At 41.7% G+C, this 20920-nt stretch overlaps 2 protein-coding genes across 2 annotated transcripts in view; one reads left to right on the plus strand and one right to left on the minus strand.

Moving 5' to 3' along the window:
- Nucleotides 1-5817, minus strand: part of PPM1B (protein phosphatase, Mg2+/Mn2+ dependent 1B) — a 222833-nt gene extending 217016 nt beyond the window's left edge. Inside the window, exons 1-2 of the mRNA XM_021701150.1 lie at nucleotides 5406-5817; nucleotides 1480-1575 (exon numbers count right to left, since the gene is read on the minus strand). The gene's annotated coding sequence lies outside the window, so the exon portion shown is untranslated. The remainder of the gene's footprint in view (nucleotides 1-1479; nucleotides 1576-5405) is intronic.
- Nucleotides 5818-6161: 344 nt separating this feature from the next.
- LRPPRC (leucine rich pentatricopeptide repeat containing) overlaps nucleotides 6162-20920 on the plus strand; it is a 105200-nt gene continuing 90441 nt past the window's right edge. The window contains exon 1 of the mRNA XM_021701168.1: nucleotides 6162-6335. Coding sequence (XP_021556843.1) covers nucleotides 6187-6335 — 149 coding nt within the window. The 5' untranslated portion in view covers nucleotides 6162-6186. The remainder of the gene's footprint in view (nucleotides 6336-20920) is intronic.

Genomic DNA, 20920 nt, shown 5'->3' on the forward strand with positions numbered 1-20920 from the left:
TAAGCGAAATAAGTCAAAAAAAGACAAATACCATATGATTTCACTTATATGTGGAATTCAAGAAATAAAACAGATGAACATTGGGGAAGGGAAGGAAAAATGAGACAAAAATTGAGAGGGAGGCAAACCATAAGAGACACTGAACTCTAAGAAACAAACTGAGGGTTGCTGGATGGGAGGTGGGTGGGGACATGGGATAACTGGGTGATGGACATTAAGGAGGGAACGTGATGTAATGAACACTGGGTATTATATGCAACTGATCAATCACCAAATTCTACCTTTGAAACTAATTTAAAAAAAACTTAAAAAAAAAACCCATCACTTTGGGTTTTTTTTTTTTTTGACCACCACTTTGATCTTAAATGAAAATCTTTGTCTTAAGATTGTAATAGCTATAATCTCAGATATTTCATATTTTTTTTTTTTTTTAAAGATTTTATTGATTTATTTGACAGAGAGAGACACAGCGAGAGAGGGAACACAAGCAGGGGGAGTGGGAGAGGGAGAAGGAGAAGCAGGCTTCCCACCAAACAGGGAGCCCGATGCGGGGCTCGATCCCAGGACCCTGGGATCATGACCTGAGCCGAAGGCAGACGCCTAACGACTGAGCCACCCAGGCGCCCCTCAGATATTTCATATTACATGTAAAATTATTAAAAAAATGATTTAGGAACAACGGTAAGTTTTGATGTTAGAACAACTAGTTGCTGAAGAAGTCAATCAACCCTGTCGCTCCTATGAACAGGTCTCCAGCTCCCCTAGGTACTTTTGCCCGCTGGGTGCTATTTACTTTGCATTTACATTGACATGAATGAGTACAGTTCTTTTCAAACTTCTAGTCATGCTACACTGAGTATCGTGAAATCAAAATACAATCAGCATTTCAGCTTTTTCTTTATGAACATTCATATACATACAAAAGTAGAAAGAATAGTAAAATCACCCATATTCCATGATTATCAAGATATTATCACATACTTTCTTGCATCACCACACGGCCCATTGTCACACCTAAAAAAGTGAGCCATAATTCCTGGTATCATGCAATACATCTCAGGTGTCTAAAAAATGTTTTCTTACAACTCGTTTGTTTGAATTAGGATCAATCAGCATTTTATTTTTTTTAAAAGATTCTATTAAATTTGAGAGAGACTGTGTGCGTGAGAGAGCACGAGCAGGGGGAGGGGCAGAGGAAGAGGGAGAAGCAGGCTCCCTGCTAGCAGGGAGCAGGGAGCCCCACATGGGAATCGATCCCAGGACCCCGGGGATCACAACCTGAGCTGAAGGCAGAGGCTCAACCCACTGAGACACCCAGGCGCCCCTGGATCAATCAGCATTAAAAAAAAAAAAAAAGTGAAATAGAAGAATAGATTACTGCCTATCATGGGCATAACATGTAGGAAGGCTCGTTACTGTTTTATGACATTTCTTTTTATATGTGTGTATTTGTGTCATTTATAAAATGTATTTTCTTACCACTGGTCACAGAAACAGAAGCGTGAAAGCCACTGGTTTAGTGATCTTCTCCTCTACTCCATAGGCTCTGGGCAGATTTCAGTGTCCAAACACATTCTGCAGTTTAAGGAAGGATATATGTACATGAAGGAGAGCTCTGTATCTTTGCTCCTGCTGTTCCCTCTGCTTAGAACTCCCCTCGCTACCATGCCTACTATCTCATGTCTTCCCTAGCCTCCAAGGGCTGAAGGGTCATGGAACCTTTTTCTGTTCTCCTGCCCAGCTGTCACTTGGTTTGCCTCTTCTTTGTTGCTCTTATCACACTGCCTTTGGTAATGGTTATCTGGATACAATATATGTTTTATACTACTGTATAAATTAAGCTCATTAAGTGTATCATGTATAACTTCTTTGCCCTGAGATGTAACTTGCTCTATGCTTTGCTTATGCTAAGCACTTAACAACTGAATAAACTGAATTGGGAGTTTGACACACTAGCTATAGGTTATTAGGCAGTGTCAAAAAAAAAAAAAAATCAGACTTCAAGGAGAAACTGGAGAAGAACCCAAATTCATGAGGTTAGACTAAATCATGAAAAGTAGCAACAACAATAATGGTAGCTACATCATTTTTCAGAGTTTCTTATGTGCCTGGTACTGTAAGAACTTCACTTATTTTATCTAATATTCCCAAAAAATCCTGGGAGGAAGGGTATCACCAGCGTTACACATAAGAAAACCAAGTAGTTAAGTACTTTTGCAGAGTCTAGCATCTAAAAGCTGTCCTTCCTAATAAGATTCTATTCAGAGGCTATGGGACTCCCAATTTTTTCACCAACATTTGAATCCACTTCAGAGTTCAGAATAAACTAAGAGAGAAACCGAGGATGATCAACTTGGACTTCTCTTCCACTTTGTCACCGCTTCTGCAGTCTAAAGAAATTGGAGGATTTGGGAAGTCTGAACTGAAAAACAAGCAAACACCACTATTTCCCTCTTATACACATGCACAAAACACACACACGCGCACACACACACACACACACACTTTGCATGTGTTAACTATTCATTCTTCAGACCACAACCTAATGATCCTTTCCCTGGGAATCTTTTTGACTCCCAGGTGAGGTACATACTTTCTTATGGAAACATGTCTCTTTCCCTCAGAACCTGTTTCAGTGTGTAACTTATTTAGTGTGATTATTTGATTAATATCTGCCTTGTCCTCTGGGATACAAGCTCCATAACAATAAGGACCACTTCTGTTTTTGTTTATCATAGTTTTCCTAGCACTTAACTTGCTGCCTGGCAGATTTTAGGTGTTCAATAAATAGTGCATGCGTTTATGAGTGAATAAATGAATGAATAACTAGACAAATTTCATCAGTCGTCGTTTCATACTTTAAGAGGAAGCCTGGTACAGCAACATAGAGAATGTTGGTTAGGGATGAAGGGTTTCAGGGATAGAAACAATTAGGAGAACATCCACTCATTCTCACCACTACCTCTCCCAGCTTGTTGCATCTGTAACCATAAACCTAATCTTTCCTTCTGTGACAATGGCTGGACTGTCTAGATCCTTACCTAAAGTCAAGCCCTTCATTTTTTACTGGACCCTATTCCTCTTGCCTCCTCGATGTACTCATTCTCTCTCATGCATTATCAAATTTTCACTTCCTACTGCAGCCCTATCCAACAGAATTTTCTATGATGATGGAAATGTTCTCTGTCCACGCTGTTCAATATGGTAGCTACTAGCCACTTGTGGCTATTGAGTACTTGAAATGTTGTTGGTTAATCACCGAGGAACTAAATTTTTAAAAGTTTAAATTAACTTAAATAGTTACATACAGATGATTTCCATCAGCAACAAACATGCTATTATTTCTTCCATCTTAAAAAATAATTCACCTCCCTTGACTTCACACCCCTTCTAGATACCACCCCTTTCTCTGCTCCCTCCTTCAAAGTATATTCCTCAAAATGTTTGTCTACACTCCCTGTATCCACTTTCCCTTCCTTCATGTACTCTTTAACTTAACTTCAGTCTATCTTTTGACTCAAGAGGTCACCATAATGTTACTCAGCATCACCAGGGACCTCTGTGTTGCCAAATCCTATGGTCAATGTTGAGTGCTCATTTTACCAGAACGAACAGCAGCATTTTATATGGTTCATAACTCCCTTCTTGAAAGACTTGCCACTCTGTTACTTGGGATTTCACCTTTCTCTCTCTCAGGTCTCCTCTTACCTCTCTGGCTATTCTTTCTTAGCTTCCTGTGCTGGATTTTCATCTTTGCATCCTCTAAATACTGAAATGTCACAACCCTCAGTCCTTAAACCTCATCTTTCCTCTATATTTTCTTCCTTGGTGCTTTCATCCATTTCCATGGCTGCAAATATTAGGTATAGGCTGCAGATGCCCACATGTATCTCTTGCTCTGAACTCCAGACTTGCACGTCTTAGAGCAACCCCCCTACTGAAACCTGATATTTGGATGTCCAACAGGCACCTCAACCTTCATATTCCATAAGATCACTTTTTTTTAAAAAAAGATTTTATTTATTTATTTGACAGAGAGATAGAGAGCACAAATAAGCAGAGTGGCAGGCAGAGGGAGAGGGAGAAGCAGGCTCTCCACTGAGCAGGAAGCCGGACGTGGGGCTTGATCCCAGGACCCCAGGATCATGACCTGAGCCAAAGGCAGCCGCTTAACCAACTGAGCCACCCAGGCGCCCCACCATAAGATCACTTTTGATTCACCCTTTAAATCTGCTCTTCCCTCAATCTTTCCCATTTTAATCAGTGCCACCTCCATCTTTCTAATTGCTCAGGCCCCAGGATGTTTGGAAACATCCTTGACTCATATGCCAATCTATCAGCAATTCTCTCTTTGTCTTACTATTTAAATAAAGTGAGAACCTGACCCTTTCCCATCATCTTACCTGTACACCCCCCACCCCACCCCCCAGTTCAAGCCACTACCATGGCTAGCCTAGATTATTGCAAGAGACTCCTGACTGGTCTCCCTACTTTTATTTACCTTTATTCTCTTAAAATTACCTCTCTCAACAGCAGCCAGTGATCCTTTAAAAATGTAAATAGATTCCTATCACAGCAAAACACCAAGCTTTCCAATGGTTTCCCATCTCTTTCTAAATAAAAGTCAAAGTCCTTACAGCAGCCTATAATAATCTGCATAATCTGGCCCCCAACTACCTCAGACCTCCAGGTAGGCCCACTCTCCCCTCCCAGACTTCCTCTTTCCTCTAATCCACATGGTCCTCCTTGCTGTTCTTTGAAGGGGCTGAACATGCCACCTTCAATCTCTTTATCCTGATTTATCTTACATGACAGTTCTTATCTGTCTTCCCAAACTAAACTTTGGAGCCCTTAATCAGACTCCAGACTCGCCCTGTTTTGTCTTCTGCTGGATTCCCATCTCAAACAGTGCCTGGTACTGAATAGGTGTTCAATAAATCAGTGTTGAGTGAGTGAATTAATAAATTATACTACTAATGCCTAGTAGTATAACCCAGCATAAATCATTTAACGTTTTTTGGATCTCATTTTCCTCATCTCTCAAAGGAGAGACAAACTAGATAATCTCAAAATGCTCCTTTACTCAGTAAACATTTAATGCAACCTACTGTGTGCTTGGCACTGGGTAGGTGCTTCAGCTACAAGAAATGGTCACAGACCCTGCTGTCCAGGAGCTGGATAAGGAGTGGATAAACAGCCACATGGGGAATTACCATAGAAGGCTTCCAGAGAAAACTTCTGAGTGTTCACCTGGCAATGGGTAGGATACACCTAGGCGAAGAGGGAGAACCGGCTTCCCACGTGTGTACTGGGAACCCTTCCAGACTATAAACCTTGAGAAGGCAAGGGCCTCCGGTTTTCTCCCCAGATTTGGCTCCAGACTCTTATTCCTATCGTTATCTTACCTCTGATACTGGTGCATTTACTGAACGAAGAAGCGGGGTGGTAGTTGGGGAAGATAATGAATTCAGTTCCAGCTTTAAAACTATATGATCTTGGTTAGCATCCACCTATGTCATAAACGGAGGCACAGCTTATGGACTTAGGCTTGGACCTACGTATTGTTTTACACTGTTCTCAAGCCCCAGGAACACAAATCACATCCTCTATAACCTTGGAGGCCCCTGGCACAGTGCAAAGGTCCTCAACGTTTTTTCAGTCCCACACGTCTCAGAGCTTTCCTATCAGGACGTTCCAATCGGCGCGGCAACTTCGGCGCTGAGCTGATACCGCTAAACGCCTGCGACAACATCCGCGCACGCCCGCGAATCGTCCCACACGCTGGGACCTTCATAGTCGGCTCTTCTCGAGAGTTCCCGGGTGTCCTTGCTAGTTGGCCCCCCGCAAGCCCCTGCGCTAACCTGGGAGGAGTCGACCTCTGCTGACTCTACCAACTGAAAAGTGCAGGGGTGGAGGCACTGAGCATGCTGAGACCAAGGCTAGAAAACGAAAAGAGAAGCACTCTCAAATAATCAGTCACGTCACATTATTATTGGCACATCGTACGGGGCTCCTGTGTCCTCAGAGAAATCTGTTTGTCTATCTTCTAAGCTAAAACAACGCGTGGCTCCCCCTACGTCTGGCGCACCCCGCCTTTGGTCTCTCCCGCGCCGGGCGACTCCGCGGTCACGTGCTCCCCCTGTCCTTCTCGCCGAGCGTGCATCCTGCCGTAGGGACGGCTGAGCCATGGCAGCCCTGCTGAGACCAGCCCGCTGGCTCCTCCGAGCCGGGACGACCCCGCGCCTTCCGCTCTCCCTGCGCCTCCTTGCAGGCGGCCTAAGTCGGCCGCACGCCGCCCCTTGTCTGCCCGCCGCCCGCGCCGGGCCCGTCGCCGGGTGAGTGCCCAAGCTCTACCCTTTGCCCGTCTGCAGCGCGGGCGTCCCCCGGGGTCGTGATGCTGGCGGGGGCCGGGCCCGCCTGTCTCTCTCCGTGCCCTCTTCGCCACCCTGGGGCCAAACGTCCCGGGGTCTGGGGCTCCCCAGTGGGGGTTTTCGGGTGACAGGGTCAGTCGACTTCAGAAGGTCATGGCCGTGTGCTAGGTTTGCTTCCGGCTTGGATTGTGCGCTAATGGTACTGGGTCTTCCTGTCCTCGGGCTACGGGCGACCTGTTAAGCTGGGCGACGGGGGGGACGGAGGGAGGCTTTGAAGACTGCTGCTGGGATCGGGTGTTACTCTTCTCCTTAGGATTGACTGGCTTGGATGCTGTCCCACGTGCGAACATTATCGGTGATCAGTAACCAGCTAGAACTTAGATTTTGAGAAGTTTATATTTTGGGGGTGGGAAGGATAGGTTGGGAATTTGGGGTGAGCTAGGGGTAGTTTAGAGAGGGACGTTTAATTGTGATCAGCTTGGGCTTTTGCCTGCATTTTCTGGAGTGGAGTTTTCCTCGATATTTACAAGGGTGCGGTATGGGTTGGGAATTGTCACAGTAGGGCTCTGTGTCAGTGAGTGAATAAGTGAACACGTGCAAGGCATTTCGTGGGGCTATAAGGATGCTAAGGGATCCGTGGTGTCAAATGTGTGAATAAATGCTTTCATGGATTGAGGTTTATCGGGAGATAGGTCTGGCATAGACTTGAAGAGAGGATAAGGAAGTTTGATGAAAAGTATTAGAGTAGTATTCTGACCATTTGAGAAGGGGAGATTGGCACAGAGGTTTTAGAATTGGAGAAAAACTGAGTTTGAAATACTGTTAATAAAGGTACTTTGGGAGACAACTTAAGACTAAGAGCTAAGGATTTACCATTGGACAAGTTACTTAACATTTCTAGGCCTTAGTTTCTTTAGTTAGATGCAGTGGTAATAGAGTTGGTAGTACTGCATGGGATTATCTATAAAAAAGCACTTAGCGTAAGGCCTGGTACCTAGTAAGTGCTTTATTAGTTATAATAATAGTAAGAATTATGATTACATGGATCTTTGTGGAGCAGCCTGGAAACCTACTCTCTGCATAAAATTATATGGAGGAAACGTTTTATGACTTCTTAACAACTCAGTTATAGATTTTTGGAATGTAGCCTACTTGTAACTTACAGCCTGCCTGGATTTTGTTATTAGGGCTGAACAATTAACCTTCAGGAGCCATTCTTCTGCTTCCTCAGAAAGCATTTCTCTGCTTTCAAAGACTTTATTTTGAGAAAGTTGTGCCAGTTACTCTTTATTTTTTTAGTCCTTAACTATCCCTGTGAGGCCAGAGGAGGGTCGATGGTATCTTTCATCTTCACTTTTGCATTTGAGGAAAACAATACAACAGAATCTAATAGAAAGGGTATTGGTCTGGGTGTGCATCAGACCTGGATTCCATTCACTTGCTACATAATCTTACCTAACCCCTTTGATCCTCAGTTTCATGTTTTGTAAAGTAGAGGTAACAAGGCCTTTCTCCCTTCTTTGCAAAGCTGATTTCTTGTCATTCAGGATTCAACTTAAATGCTGTTTCTTCAGAGAAGCCTTATCTTGGCACTCAATCTAAAAACTACCCTATTTTAGTTTAATCATGCTATGTCTAACTTGTCTGATATTAATCTGCTTTTTTTGTTGTTTATTTTCTTAGTAGAAAAAGTGAATTGCATAAGAGCAGGACTTTGTCTTGCTCACCACTGTGTGCTCAGCTCATAACAAGCAGTGAAGGAGTATTGCCTCTTTCTCTTGCACTCTTAACAGTCCTTTTATGCAGTCTCCTGTCCCATAGCCTGCAAGCCTGCCCAGCTCTTTCCCACCTGAAAAACAAACCCTTTCCTAGAAATCTCTAGATGCTTACCAGATTCCCTTCCCCTGTCCCTATTCCTGTCTCCTTTACTTCCTCACTTGGTGTTCACTCTTCGACCCACTGCAATCACACTACTGGCAAAAGCCATCGTCGTTTTATTTATTGATTTTTTATTGTATATATTTTATTTATTTATTTTTTAAGTACGTTTCACATTAAGCGTGGTGCCCAACACAGGGCTTGAACTCGCGACTCTTAAGATCAAGACCTGAACTGAGATCGAGAGTCAGTTGCTTAACTGAGCCACCCAGGCGCCCCTATTTTATATTTTTAAATTACAAAACTCATGTTCCTTGAGGAGCAATTGTAAAATACAGAGGGAATAGCAATAAATTAAAAATCATCCTTAGGTGCCTTGCTAGCTCAGTGGGTGGAGTGTGTGGCTCTTGATCTCGGAGCTATGAGTTCGAGCCCCACTTTGGGTGTAGAGATTATTTAAAAATAAAATCTTGGGGCGCCTGGGTGGCTCAGTCATTAAGTGTCTGCCTTTGGCTCAGGTCATGATCTCAGGGTCCTGGGATCGAGCCCCACATCGGGCTCCCTGCTCAGCGGGAAGCCTGCTTCTCCCTCTCCCACTCCCCCTGCTTGTGTTCCCTCTCCCGCTGTCTCTCTGTCAAATAAATAAAATCTTTAAAATAAAATAAAATAAAATCTTAAATAGATAAATAAAACAAAAAAATTACTCTTAATTGTATCACCCAGAGAAAGCCATTGAGATATATGTGTCCTTTGTGTGTGGATATTTGTGTGTGTGTGTGTATGTGTGTGTGTATGTATATAATTATGTATGTATAGATGAAAGTTTATTTCATATAATTTTTCCAAGGGACCTCTTAATTACCAAATCTACTTTTTAAAAATTTTTTAAAAATTTTTTTAAAAAGATTTTATTTATTCATTTGAGACACAGAGATACAGAGAGAGAGAGAGCATGAGCAGGGAGAGAGGCAGAGGGAGGGGAGAAGCAGGCTCCCGGTTGAGCAGGGAGCCCGATGCGGGGCTCGATCCCAGGACGCTGGGATCATGACTTGAGCTGAAGGCAGACGCTTAACCATCTGAGCCACCCAGGTGCCCCCCAAATCCACTTTTAAGGCCTTGACCTCTGGCATGTTATTCTGTCTCCTATTTCTCCCTTCATGAGACCCTTTGCTTGGCATTGATGACATCAGTCTTTCATGATTCTCATCTCTTTAGGAGTTTTCTCGTTTGCTTTGTTGCTTCCTTTTTCTTCTGTTCATTTCTTTTTTTTTTTTAATAAAGTTTTTTTTTTTTTTAAAGATTTTATTATTTATTCATTTGAGACAGAGAGATACAGAGAGAGAGCGAGCATGAGCAGGGGAGAGGCAGAGGGAGAAGCAGGCTCCCCGCTGAGCAGGGAGCCCGACGTGGGGCTCGATCCCAGGACCCTGGGATCATGACCTGAGCTGAAGGCAGACGCTTAACCATCTGAGCCACCCAGGCGCCCCTCTTCTGTTCATTTCTTAAATGCTGATGTGTTAGGGGGAGTTTGTCTTTAGTTCTTATGCTTTTTCATTCACTGTGGGTGAGTTCATCCATTTTCAAGGCATCAGCCCCTTCCTACCTATCTGATAACGGCATTATTTCTCTTTCTGGTTATAGACCATTTACTAGACACCTCCACTGGTTGAACTACAGGTGCTTCAAACCCATCACATCTCAAATTGGACTCATCTTTCCTCTCAAATCTGTTCCTTTTGTGTTCCGTGTTTTAGTAAATGCTGCCATTTCTGTCTGCTTCCTAGAGATTTCTCATTCTTATTTCATTGACACCTGACCCGACTCACCTCCTATGTATTGATTACACAAATGATTAGGTTCTGCTAGATTTACTCCATCTGGAATGAATCCCCTCTTCTTCCTCTAAGCCTCATGTTATTCCCTAGTCTCCTTGAGACTGCCATACCTTCATATCATTTTCCTACTTAGATACTGTGATGGCTTGCATTAGTTCCAGGATAAGGTGCTTCATGATCTGGAGATGGCTGTGGAGCCTCACTTACGAGTTCCTTTCCATGGCATCCTGTGTTCTAGCTGTACCAAACTACTTCTGAGTCCTCTATAGCAGGGCTTTTTAATGAGCATAAGAAATCCTTGGGGATACTGTCAAAATGTAGATTCTGATTTTGTAGGTCTAGACAGGGGAACTGAGATTCTGCATCTAACAAGCCCCCAGATGGTAAAGGTACTATTGGTCCAAGGCTCTGAGGGGCCATGTTGCACATCTCTTTGCCTTTGAATGTGGTGTTCACTCTTGGGATGTGTCGCCCCTTCCCCCTATTCACGTGTTCCTTTTCTCTGTTAAATCTTGATTGCTTCCCCCATTTGACCACTCCTCTTTTGTGCTTTCTCTTAGATCCTGAATCACTAAGCATCCATTAGCATGATTACATATGTACCAAACAGCACTCCAGACCTGGCTGTAAGTTCCTTGAAGGCAGTGATTTTGTCTTACTCTTTTTGCCTCCCCTGGTGTCTGACTGTGGCACATAGTAGGTGTCAAATATTTTTTGAGTAGATCAGTGAAAATCTTAGACGTTGAGGAAGGAATATTGTGACATGCAAAGACATTTGAAGGGATATTTAATCCATGCCTGTAGTGTAGTGAACCTCCACAAATTCCACCCCAATCTTGATTTCCAAGAATGTCCTGTGAAAGACAGATGAGCATTATTGAGTGAAATTTTAGAATTTATTAATTCGTTTTCAAAATTGAAACACCAGAAAGTATATACTTCTTTTTTTTTTTCTTAAAGATTTTTTATTTATTTATTTGACAGAGAGAGACAAAGTGAGAGAAGGAACACAAGCAGGGGGAGTGGGAGAAGCAGGCTTCCTGCTGAGCAGGGAGCCCGATGTGGGACTCGATCCCAGGACCCTGGGATCATGACCTGAGCCGAAGGCAGACGCTTAACCATTTGAGCCACCCAGGCGCCCGAAAGTATATACTTCTATATTCTTTAGTCTTGCTCCTCATTTCCCATTTCAGTACTTTTTTCTTTTTTTTAAACAAATTTTTCTTTAAAACCAGCTCTTCCCTTATCCTTTGTGGGGAGTTTAAAGGCCAAACACTGTTGCTTTGCCCCAGACTCCTTTTTTCCTAACACTTCTGGATCAGAAGCTGCTTATATTTTCGTTTTCTTTTATTTTTTTTATTTATTTATTTGAGACAGAGAGCACATGAGAGGGGGGAGGGTCAGAGGGAGAAACAGGCTCCCTGCTGAGCAGGGAGCCCGATGCGGGACTCGATCCAGGGACTCCAGGATCATGACCTGAGCCGAAGGCAGTCGCTTAACCAACTGAGCCACCCAGGCGCCCGCTGCTTATATTTTCTTGTGAGAGTTTTCAGACTTCTGTGCTTCAGAAGAAAGATAAGCTTTGAATTAAATCTGTTTGGAAGTGGATCTAGATTGATGATTGGCTTAAGGGTGAAGAGCACATACTGCCCTATGACAGAATGATGTGACTTCTGCGGTTGGAAGGAAAGAAAACTTCCCTTGTTTATTTCTTAATAAGAAAAAAATCTTCTCAGCAAATATTAAGAGTCTGTCTGGGTCCTTTGGAGGTAACGATTCAGCTCTGGTTTCTGTGTGTATAAATTTATCAGTTGCAGAGGACTGTAATAGGCACATGTACGACTCCTGTATGCTGTTCATAAAAGGAATGTAATACTGTGGTTTTTCAGAGAGAAGAGCAGTCACATTTGTTTGTGGTAGGGGCTCACTTGAGTTTAAGAGGACATATGGTAATGAGTAGTCAGACTGTTCCAGGGGAGGATAAGAGCGTGGAGAGACTTGGAGACCATACTTTCATCCTGTGTGTCTACATGGGGTTGGGTGTAGTGGCAGTTGATACTGCAAAGGCCAGGTGATTCCTTCTAGCTATTAAGGTTGATTAGAAGTTGGTCAGCCATTGGAGGGTTTAGAGAAGTAAAAGTCTTGACAAAGTTTACATAGACTGTAGGCGAGATAAAGGCTGGGGATGGAAAGACCAGTAGGAACAGATTTATACTACAGATGAGGGCTAATAGGACCTCAGCTAGGTGGTGCAGAACTGAAAACAAACAAAAACACTCCCTTTTCTTCCTGAGAGGGAGTGAACAGAAGGTTGGTCAGCATGTTGGCAGAATAGATTTGGAGATGAGGATAAATAGTAGTACCTTCAGATTAGATCTTTACCATTTTCAAGTTGTTTGTATGAATACATCACACATGTATTTCATCTTCTGTGGGTTGATACTACAAATTAGGAAACAAACTTAGAAGAGTGAAGTAATTTCTCTGGGATCTCCAGTTGGGGATTTAACTATAGACACTGATGCCCAGTTTTGAAGTGTTTTGAATATATTGTGCTTTAGGTATTGAAGGGATTACTTACGGATATAAAGACATTTTTTTAAAAAGTGATATGAGACATTATAAATTTAGGAATTAAAGACTGTCACAAGTAAGTAAGCACATAAGATCTGAGAATGTAAACTCTGGAAGGGATCTTTAGAGTAAATCTTGTCCATCCCACTCTCGCTTCATAGATTCTAAAGAGTCTTGTTCCATATCACATCATAGGTCCCAACCTGGGTAACTGTTCATCACTTCCTGTCATAGCTGAGACAAAGGAGACATACCTATGGACTGGAGGAGCCTGAGTGAGGTGGAGGGGATGTCTGGGTAGATGGAAAGGAATTGGTGTTTGAAGCCAGGAGACTTTTAAGTGTAGAAGAGTTGCCAAGTGGCTTTTTTAGTCTAAGATTTTGTGACTTACCATAAAGCATTAAGCTGTGTTCGGGGGACAGCTTAACTGGACAAGGCTTTTTGGAGATTCGAGGTCTTTTGAAATAGTTGAGTGAGGAAGTTCATTGAGACAGCTTTGCAAAAGATTTTTTTTTTTTTTTTTAAGATTTTTTATTTATTATTTGAGAGAGAGAGAATGAGAGAGAACACATGAGAGGGGGGAGGGTCAGAGGGAGAAGCAGACCTCCTGCTGAGCAGGGAGCCCGATGCGGGACTCGATCCAGGGACTCCAGGATCATGACCTGAGCCGAAGGCAGTCGCTTAACCAACTGAGCCACCCAGGCGCCCGCAAAAGATTTTTTAAAAGATCACTCAGCAGACTCTTATTGAGTGCCTTCTATAATAAGAGCTATTTATTGAGCACTGTTGGTTAGGAATCTCATGTATTTTTTTCTTAAGTGATCTTTACAAGGTAGGTATTTCTCTTCAGATGAAAGAACTAATGCTTAGAAAGACCAGATACTTTTACCAGAGTCACATAGTTGTCAAATAAGCATAGCTTAGATTTGAATAGCTCTTTAAAAATAAGTCTTGTGCTTTTTTTTTTTTTAAAGATTTTATTTATTTATTTGAGAGAGAGAGAATGAGAGAGAGAGCACATGAGAGGGGGGAGGGGCAGAGGGAGAAGCAGACTCCCTGCCGAGCAGGGAGCCCGATGCGGGACTCAATCCCGGGACTCCAGGATCATGACCTGAGCCGAAGGCGGTCGCTTAACCAACTGAGCCACCCAGGCGCCCAAGTCTTGTGCTTTCTGCTAATACATTTTTAAAATTTTTTATTGTTATGTTAATCACCATATATTACATCATTTGTTTTTGATGTAGTGTTCCATGATTCATTGTTTGTCTGCTAATACATTTTTAAAAGAAGAAGATGCTCTAGGAAATGTGCAGTTAATATTTATTATGCTCACTTTGCCAGGTCCTCTATGTACACTTTCTGTGTTGCTTAGACTTTGGGCATTTGTGTACTGCCCTCAGATTTTTTTGTCCAATCTGAGTACTACTGAAACTATTATTTATAGTTAACGTTTTTCTTAACATGGGTTTTAGATTTAAACTGACGTTATTATAACTTAATTTTATCTTAAGCAAAAATATTAGTAAAATAAAGAGCTTGATGTGATAGTTATTTTTAAATATTAATTAGAATAGATAAAACTACTGAAATGAAAAATTTTTGTTTAAATACTATCTAAAACCATCTTGCCTAGCAGAAGGGTGATATTTTTGGAAACCCTGCAGTATCTCAGTTAATCTTTGTGAGGTAAATACTGTTAACTCCCAGATTTTACAGGCTTAGAGTTGCAGTAACTCGGCCACGTCACACATCTTATAAATGGCACAGCCTGAAGTCAGGTTGGTCTGTAAGACTCAGGCTCATGCTCTTAAAGCTCAGAGCTCCTGTGTTTCTACCATGCCATGGAGCCTTCTGTTTTTGTCTCTAAGATTGTGCTTGTCAAGTGTTCATGAAGATGATGCATAATAGAGTAGGATGTATATGGAGGGTTAAGTAAGCCTCTCTAGGGCACTTGTACATGAAATTTTTGAATTAACAAACTGTACTGGTGAGTCTTGATCGGCTGGGGGCCTTGGTGATAGGTGTTTCTTTCCCATCTCCACCACCCACTCTGATATAAGCTTCCCTCAGCCTTTTACCTATTACTACTGCAATAGTTTCCTCAGTGGTATCTCTGTCTTAATTCTTGCTGCCCTCTAATTTATTCTTCACCCCTGAGCTAGACTAATCTTTCCAAAACAGAAATCGATCATGCCACAACGCCTGCTTATAAATCGTCAGTAGGGATCTGATACAGTTCTGTACCTTAAATAAAATCTGTACCGCTCATAAAGTCCAGACTCTTTATTGTCACAATACTTCATGACCTAGCCCACTCACTAGCCTAGTCTTCTGTGTTGCTTACTTGCTTGGCCTGCTGACTGTGTCGCTCACTTGCTTGGCCTGCTGACTGTTCTGGCTTGCTTGGAATACTCCCCCTCTGTTGTGTATGGCTGCTGCTTTTCATCCTCAGCTAAAAAATTAGTGGAGGCTGGGGAGGGGGTGGGAGGATGGGTTAGCCTGGTGGTGGGTATTGAGGAGGGCACATTCTGCATGGAGCACTGGGTGTTATGCACAAACAATGAATCATGGAACACTTCATCTAAAACTAATGATGTAATGTATGGGGATTAACATAAGAATAAAAAAAATTTAAAAAAAAAATTAGTGGAGGCTTTCCATTCTCTAGTCTCACCCTCCCAGTCCAGGTTTAATTAAGACCTAACCCTAACCCTGTGTGGCTCAGTTGGTTAAGCGTCTGACTTTTGATTTCGGCTCAGGTCATGGTCCCAGGATCTTGGGATCAAGCCCCAAGACATGCTCTGTGGGAAGTCTGATTGAGATTCTTTCCCTTTCCCTCTGACATCCCCCCCACCCCCCACCCGCATGCATGTGTGTGTTCTCTCTCCGTCTCTCTCTCAAATAAATAAATCTTAAAAAAATAAATAAAAGGCATTATTGGGGCACCTGCCTGGCTCAGTCAGTAGAGCATACGACTCTTGATCTCAGGGTTGTGAGTTAAAGTCTCACACTGGGCGTGGAGCATACTTTAAATAAATAAAAGGAGGCATTATCTTTTTGAATTTTTAACATGTTAAAACTTAAGTGGAGTCGGTGTATGTATACAAACGTATTTTTTTTTTTAAAGATTTTATTTATTTATTCATGAGAGACAGAGAGAGAGAGAGAGAGAGGCAGAGGGAGAAGCAGGCTCCCAAGGAGCAGAGAGCCCGATGCGGGACTCGATCCCAGGACCCTGGGATCATGACCTGAGCCGAAGGCAGACACTTAACCATCTGAGCCACCCAGGCGCCCGTATACAAACGTTTTAAAAAGAATTACATACCATGACCAAGTTGGGTTTATTCCAGGCGTGCGAAGCTGACCCAACATTTGAAAATCAGTCCTTGTAATCACACATATCAACAGGCTAAAGAAAACTCAAGTGGAATAGTTAAAATGAGAGATGGGTGAGAACATGAGATAAGTTTGAGATCCCCATTGCCTGCAAAATAAGCTGGGAGAACAGCTTTATGGACATCAGTCTTGTATTTTATGGACATGTCATAAAATCCAAATGCCTTACTTATCAGCCATTGTTGGCTTTCCATTCTATAGTCTTACCCTCCCAGTCCAGGTTTAATTTTTATCACTTCCATTGTGAACTCCCTATTGCAGCCAGGTTAGTTTCCTTGATGCCCTTCTGCCACGTTGAGCTCATTTCAGGAGACTACCCAAGTACAGATCCGGGACCTGTCCTCCTGCTTATTCTAGCTTTTACTGTGACTTTGGGCAAGTTGCTTCAGTTTTCTTATCAATAAAATGAAGATTATGGTAATAATTTTTTGTTACCTAGCATGTGTCATTAAATGCATAATAAACATCAATTACTGGTTATACCTATTCTATCACATATCTGTATCCTCTTTTTTTTTTTTTTTTTTTAATTCTGGGAGCTCCAAAGTGTTAGATGCTAGAGTGACTCATAATAGCAACGAAGATAACATGGAAGGGAGAGTTTGAGAACATGTGTGATTAGTTTGGTGTACATTTGAAGTTAAAAAAGAACGACTAATACTTCAATAAAAAGTTTATTTGAAAAAATAATCACCAAGAATACCCAAAACATAAGAAGAACTCTTACAACTCAACAAGAAGAAAACTTAAAAAAAAAAAAAAGAAAGAAAAAGGAAGATGTAATGGTCCAATTGAAAAATGAACAGAAGGTCTGGACAGTTCACCAAGAACATAAAGGAGGCAAATAAGCATATGAAAAGATGTTTAACATCATATGTCATTAGGGAGTTGCAGATTAAAACAACAATTAGATACCACTACATACCTGTTAGAATGATTGACATCCAAAACACCTGCAGCACCGAATGCTGGTGAGGATGTGGGGCCCTGGGGAGCTCTCAAGTCATTGCTGGTAGGAACGCAGAGTGGTACAGCCATTTTGGAAGACAGTAAGGTGGCCTCTTACAAAGCTAAATAAACATTAGCTTACCATATAATACAGCAGTCACACTCCTAGATGTTTACCTAAATGAATCGAAAATTTACGTCCAAGCAAAAGTCTGCACACACATTTCTTTAGATGCTTTATTCAGATTTGCCCAAATTGGAAACAGCCAGTATGTCTATCCTTCCTTCAGTAGGTGAATGGATAAACAAATGGTGGTAAACCTGTGAAATGGAATATTATTCAGCACTAAAAAGAAATGCGTTATCAAGTCACAAAAGGACATGGAGGAACCTTAAATGTATTTTGCCAGGTGGAAGAAGCCAGTTTGAAAAAGTCTCCATGCTGTGTGAGTCCAACTTTAAGACATTTTGGAAAAGGCAAAACTATAGAGGAGGAGAAAGATGGTTGCCAGGGGTTTAGGAGGATGGGGGAGGGGATGAATAGGCGGAGCACAGGGCATTTTTAGGGCAGTGAAACTATTCTGTGACTGCTGTAATGCTTGTCACACATTTGTCAAAACCCATAGGTATGTACATATACAGAGTGAACCCTGTTGTACAGGCTGTAATGTATCATGATTGGTTCATCATTTGTAACACATGTACCACAGTAATGCAAGATATAAATAGGGGAAACTGGGTGGAGGGAGAAGAGGATATACAGGAACTCTGTACTTCACAGTTTTTCTGTAAACCTAAAAACGCCTTGAAAAAGTAAAATATTAGAAAAAAGTACAGGCTTAAGAGGGGAGTCCCATGGAAGCCTGCTTATAATAATCTGGACTGTGTGCCTTTTTGAAATATGGACATTCAAATAGAAAATCATTATTTTTTTGTACTGAAGAGTCAAAATAATAACCACCGCCAACATTAAAAAAAACAAAAACAAACAACGCTGAGAAAAACAGTGCCAGATTTTGCCAGAGAAAGTTAAAGGGTAATCTGAATATCAGTGGTGAGTGCCAGAGTCTCAGGAGGGAACCTAAGATGTTTAACTCAGAGATGCAAAGGAGCCATTTATGATACATTGATGGAATGATGATAACTTTCCCTTATGTGGTTGTATCAATTTTGGTCAGAATTTGGAGGCAGTGCCTTCTGTCTTGTGCAAGTCTGATGGGTAGGTGTCTACGCTACATGGCCTCACCTTCACCCCTGGACTTCTTCTTTTTTTTACTTTGTGTCGCAACATACTTACTGTTCCAGGCATGAAGTTCTTACTTCCTACTGGGTGTGTTTCTGTGAAATTGAAAAATAAATTTTGGGCCAAATAATAAATGAAAACACTGCCGTGTACGATAGCACTGGAGACTTCTTTTGAAGAGTGAAGAATCCTTTGGTTAAATATGTAACCCTTCCCTCACCGTGGTTCATTCTATGGTGGATTCATAGTTCAGCTTATCTAATTAAAGTTGAGTATACTTGTGTGAAGGAGACTTAGCTTCGTTAAAGATTTATGAGAGAAATCAGCTTTAAAAATGTTCAGAATAATATTCTGGTTTATTAACCTCTGTCTTCTGTCTGAATTTTGTATTAGAGCTTACATTTTAAAACTGCATTTTAGCAAAGGTTTTATTTTTGTGCTTTTTTCACAGCTTACAAGATTTGGGTTGTGTAAAAAAGATCTTGGCAAATATACTTCACTACAATTTTTGAAGTTTCTTTTTCTTTTTTAAACATTTTTTATTTTTAAGTAATCTCTACACCCAGTATGGGGCTTGAACTCACAACCCCGAGATCAGGAGTTGCATGCACCACCAACTGAGCCAGCCAGGCTCCTACAGTTTTGAAATTTCTATATTAATCAGTTTTCGTTGTTAAACAATATTATTTATTGCACACTCACCTGAACTTCATATGTTCTGGATGATTTAAAATAATGTTATTTTGTGTTTGCCTATCAAGGGCATAGTTTAGTGACAACTGATCCTAGACAGATGTATGGCCAGAGAAAACCTTTGAAAATAAAGGATAAATATGTAGGCGTGGTACATATTTCTGTGGTTTGTAGGTAGTTAGCACTTAATTAATTAAGCTTATTTAACAAACTAATCAATTAGCCATCTATAATGTGCTGATCATTAGGTTTGTAAAGGTAAGACAACTTTGTCTTGCTTAATTAGTGTCCTGATTTTTTCCCATTGTTTTCCAATTTGTTTACATAGGTAGAATCATTGAAGGCCAGAGTGCTTGTGATTTGTCCCAGATCACAATAGGAGAGTTTGTAGTCTAGTGTCGAGTTACTGCCTCTGTATTTTACATAATCTTGTGATGAAATTTTGGTGTAGCTTTCTTTAATGTAATATCACATACTTACTTAAATTTGTGACTGGTTTTCCAGGTTGATAACATAGGTTAGGAAACCAACAGTTTTATTTATTTATTTATTTATTTGTCTGTCTGTCTGTCTGTCAGAGAGAGCACAAGCAGGGGAAGCTGCAGGCAGAGGGAGAAGCAGGCTCCCCGCTGAGCAAGGAGCCCGATGTGGGACTTGATCCCAGGACCCCAGTCCCTGAGCCAAAGGCAGCTGCTTAACCGACTGAGCCACCCAGGTGTCCCTATTTATTTATTTATTTTTGAAAAGATTTTATTTATTTGAGAGAGAGAGGGAGAGCACGAGCCGGGCGGGGGAGGGGAGAGGAGCAGAGGGAGAAGGAGAAACAGACCCTGCAGGGCGGGGAGCCCCAATGGGGGGGGCAGGGCAGCTTCATCGCAGGACCCCGGGATCTTGATCTGAGCGGAAGGCTGAAGCTTAACTGACTGAGCCACCCAAGCACTCCAACAGTTTTATTTTTAAACTCAAATATTCTTTTGGTAATTGTGGTAAAGATGTGCATATGAAAGAAAAATGGGATTATCATTCTGAAGGCATCCCTGGATTAGTATTTTTACATCACACTTAACATGTTAAGATGTGCTCTGTATATATTTAGTTATACTTACTGGCTGCTATTGGGGAAGTTTAAGATATTTTGGGATAAATGTGTAAATCTTTGTACATTAGAAATTTTGTGTTAGGGTGGCTGGGTGGCTCAGTTGGTTAAGCGTCTGCCTTCAGCTCAGGTCGTGATCCCCAGGGTCCTGGCATCCAGTCCCGCATTGGGCTCCCTCCTCAGCAGGGAGCCTGCTTCTCCCTCTGAGCTCCCCCACCCCCACGAAAATAAAGTCTTTAAAAAATTTTTTGTGTGTGTGTTAGAAAGTAGTGTTTGAATACAGAGTAAGTTTAAATTCAATTCAAAGATTTATGACAGGGTTATCCTCACACATAAAGATTATTTTTAAGTTTGATATTTGTACATCAGGTACAGCCTGTATTTCTATCGTATGAAGTACCTCTGATTTCACGTTTTAGAGTGTTTGGCTAACGTGTTAGGCTCTGTATTAAAATACTGAATGGTTTGGGGTGCCTGGGTGGCTCAGTCGTTAAGCGTCTGCCTTCGGCTCTGGTCATGATCCCAGGGTCCTGGGATCGAGCCCCACATCGGGCTCCCTGCTCAGTGGGAAGCCTGCTTCTCCCTCTCCCACTCCCCCTGCTTGTGTTCCCTCTCTTGCTGTGTCTTCCTGTCAAATAAATAAATAAAATCTTAAAAAAAAAATGAAAAAAATCCTGTTTAAAGGCTGTTTGCTCTTTATAAACACACCTGTACTAGTCTTACCTTACCCAATTGACAAACTTTTTTTTTCTTGCTTTCTGAAAATTAATGATGTTTAATACCAGAAATCCAGTTTTATTTTTTATTTTCTAAAAGATTTTATTTATTTATTTGACAGAGACAGCACAAGCAGGGGGAGTGGCAGGGAGAGGGAGAAGCAGGCTCC

Source organism: Neomonachus schauinslandi, chromosome 10, assembly GCF_002201575.2.
Source record: "Neomonachus schauinslandi chromosome 10, ASM220157v2, whole genome shotgun sequence".
NCBI classification, from domain to species: domain Eukaryota; kingdom Metazoa; phylum Chordata; class Mammalia; order Carnivora; family Phocidae; genus Neomonachus; species Neomonachus schauinslandi.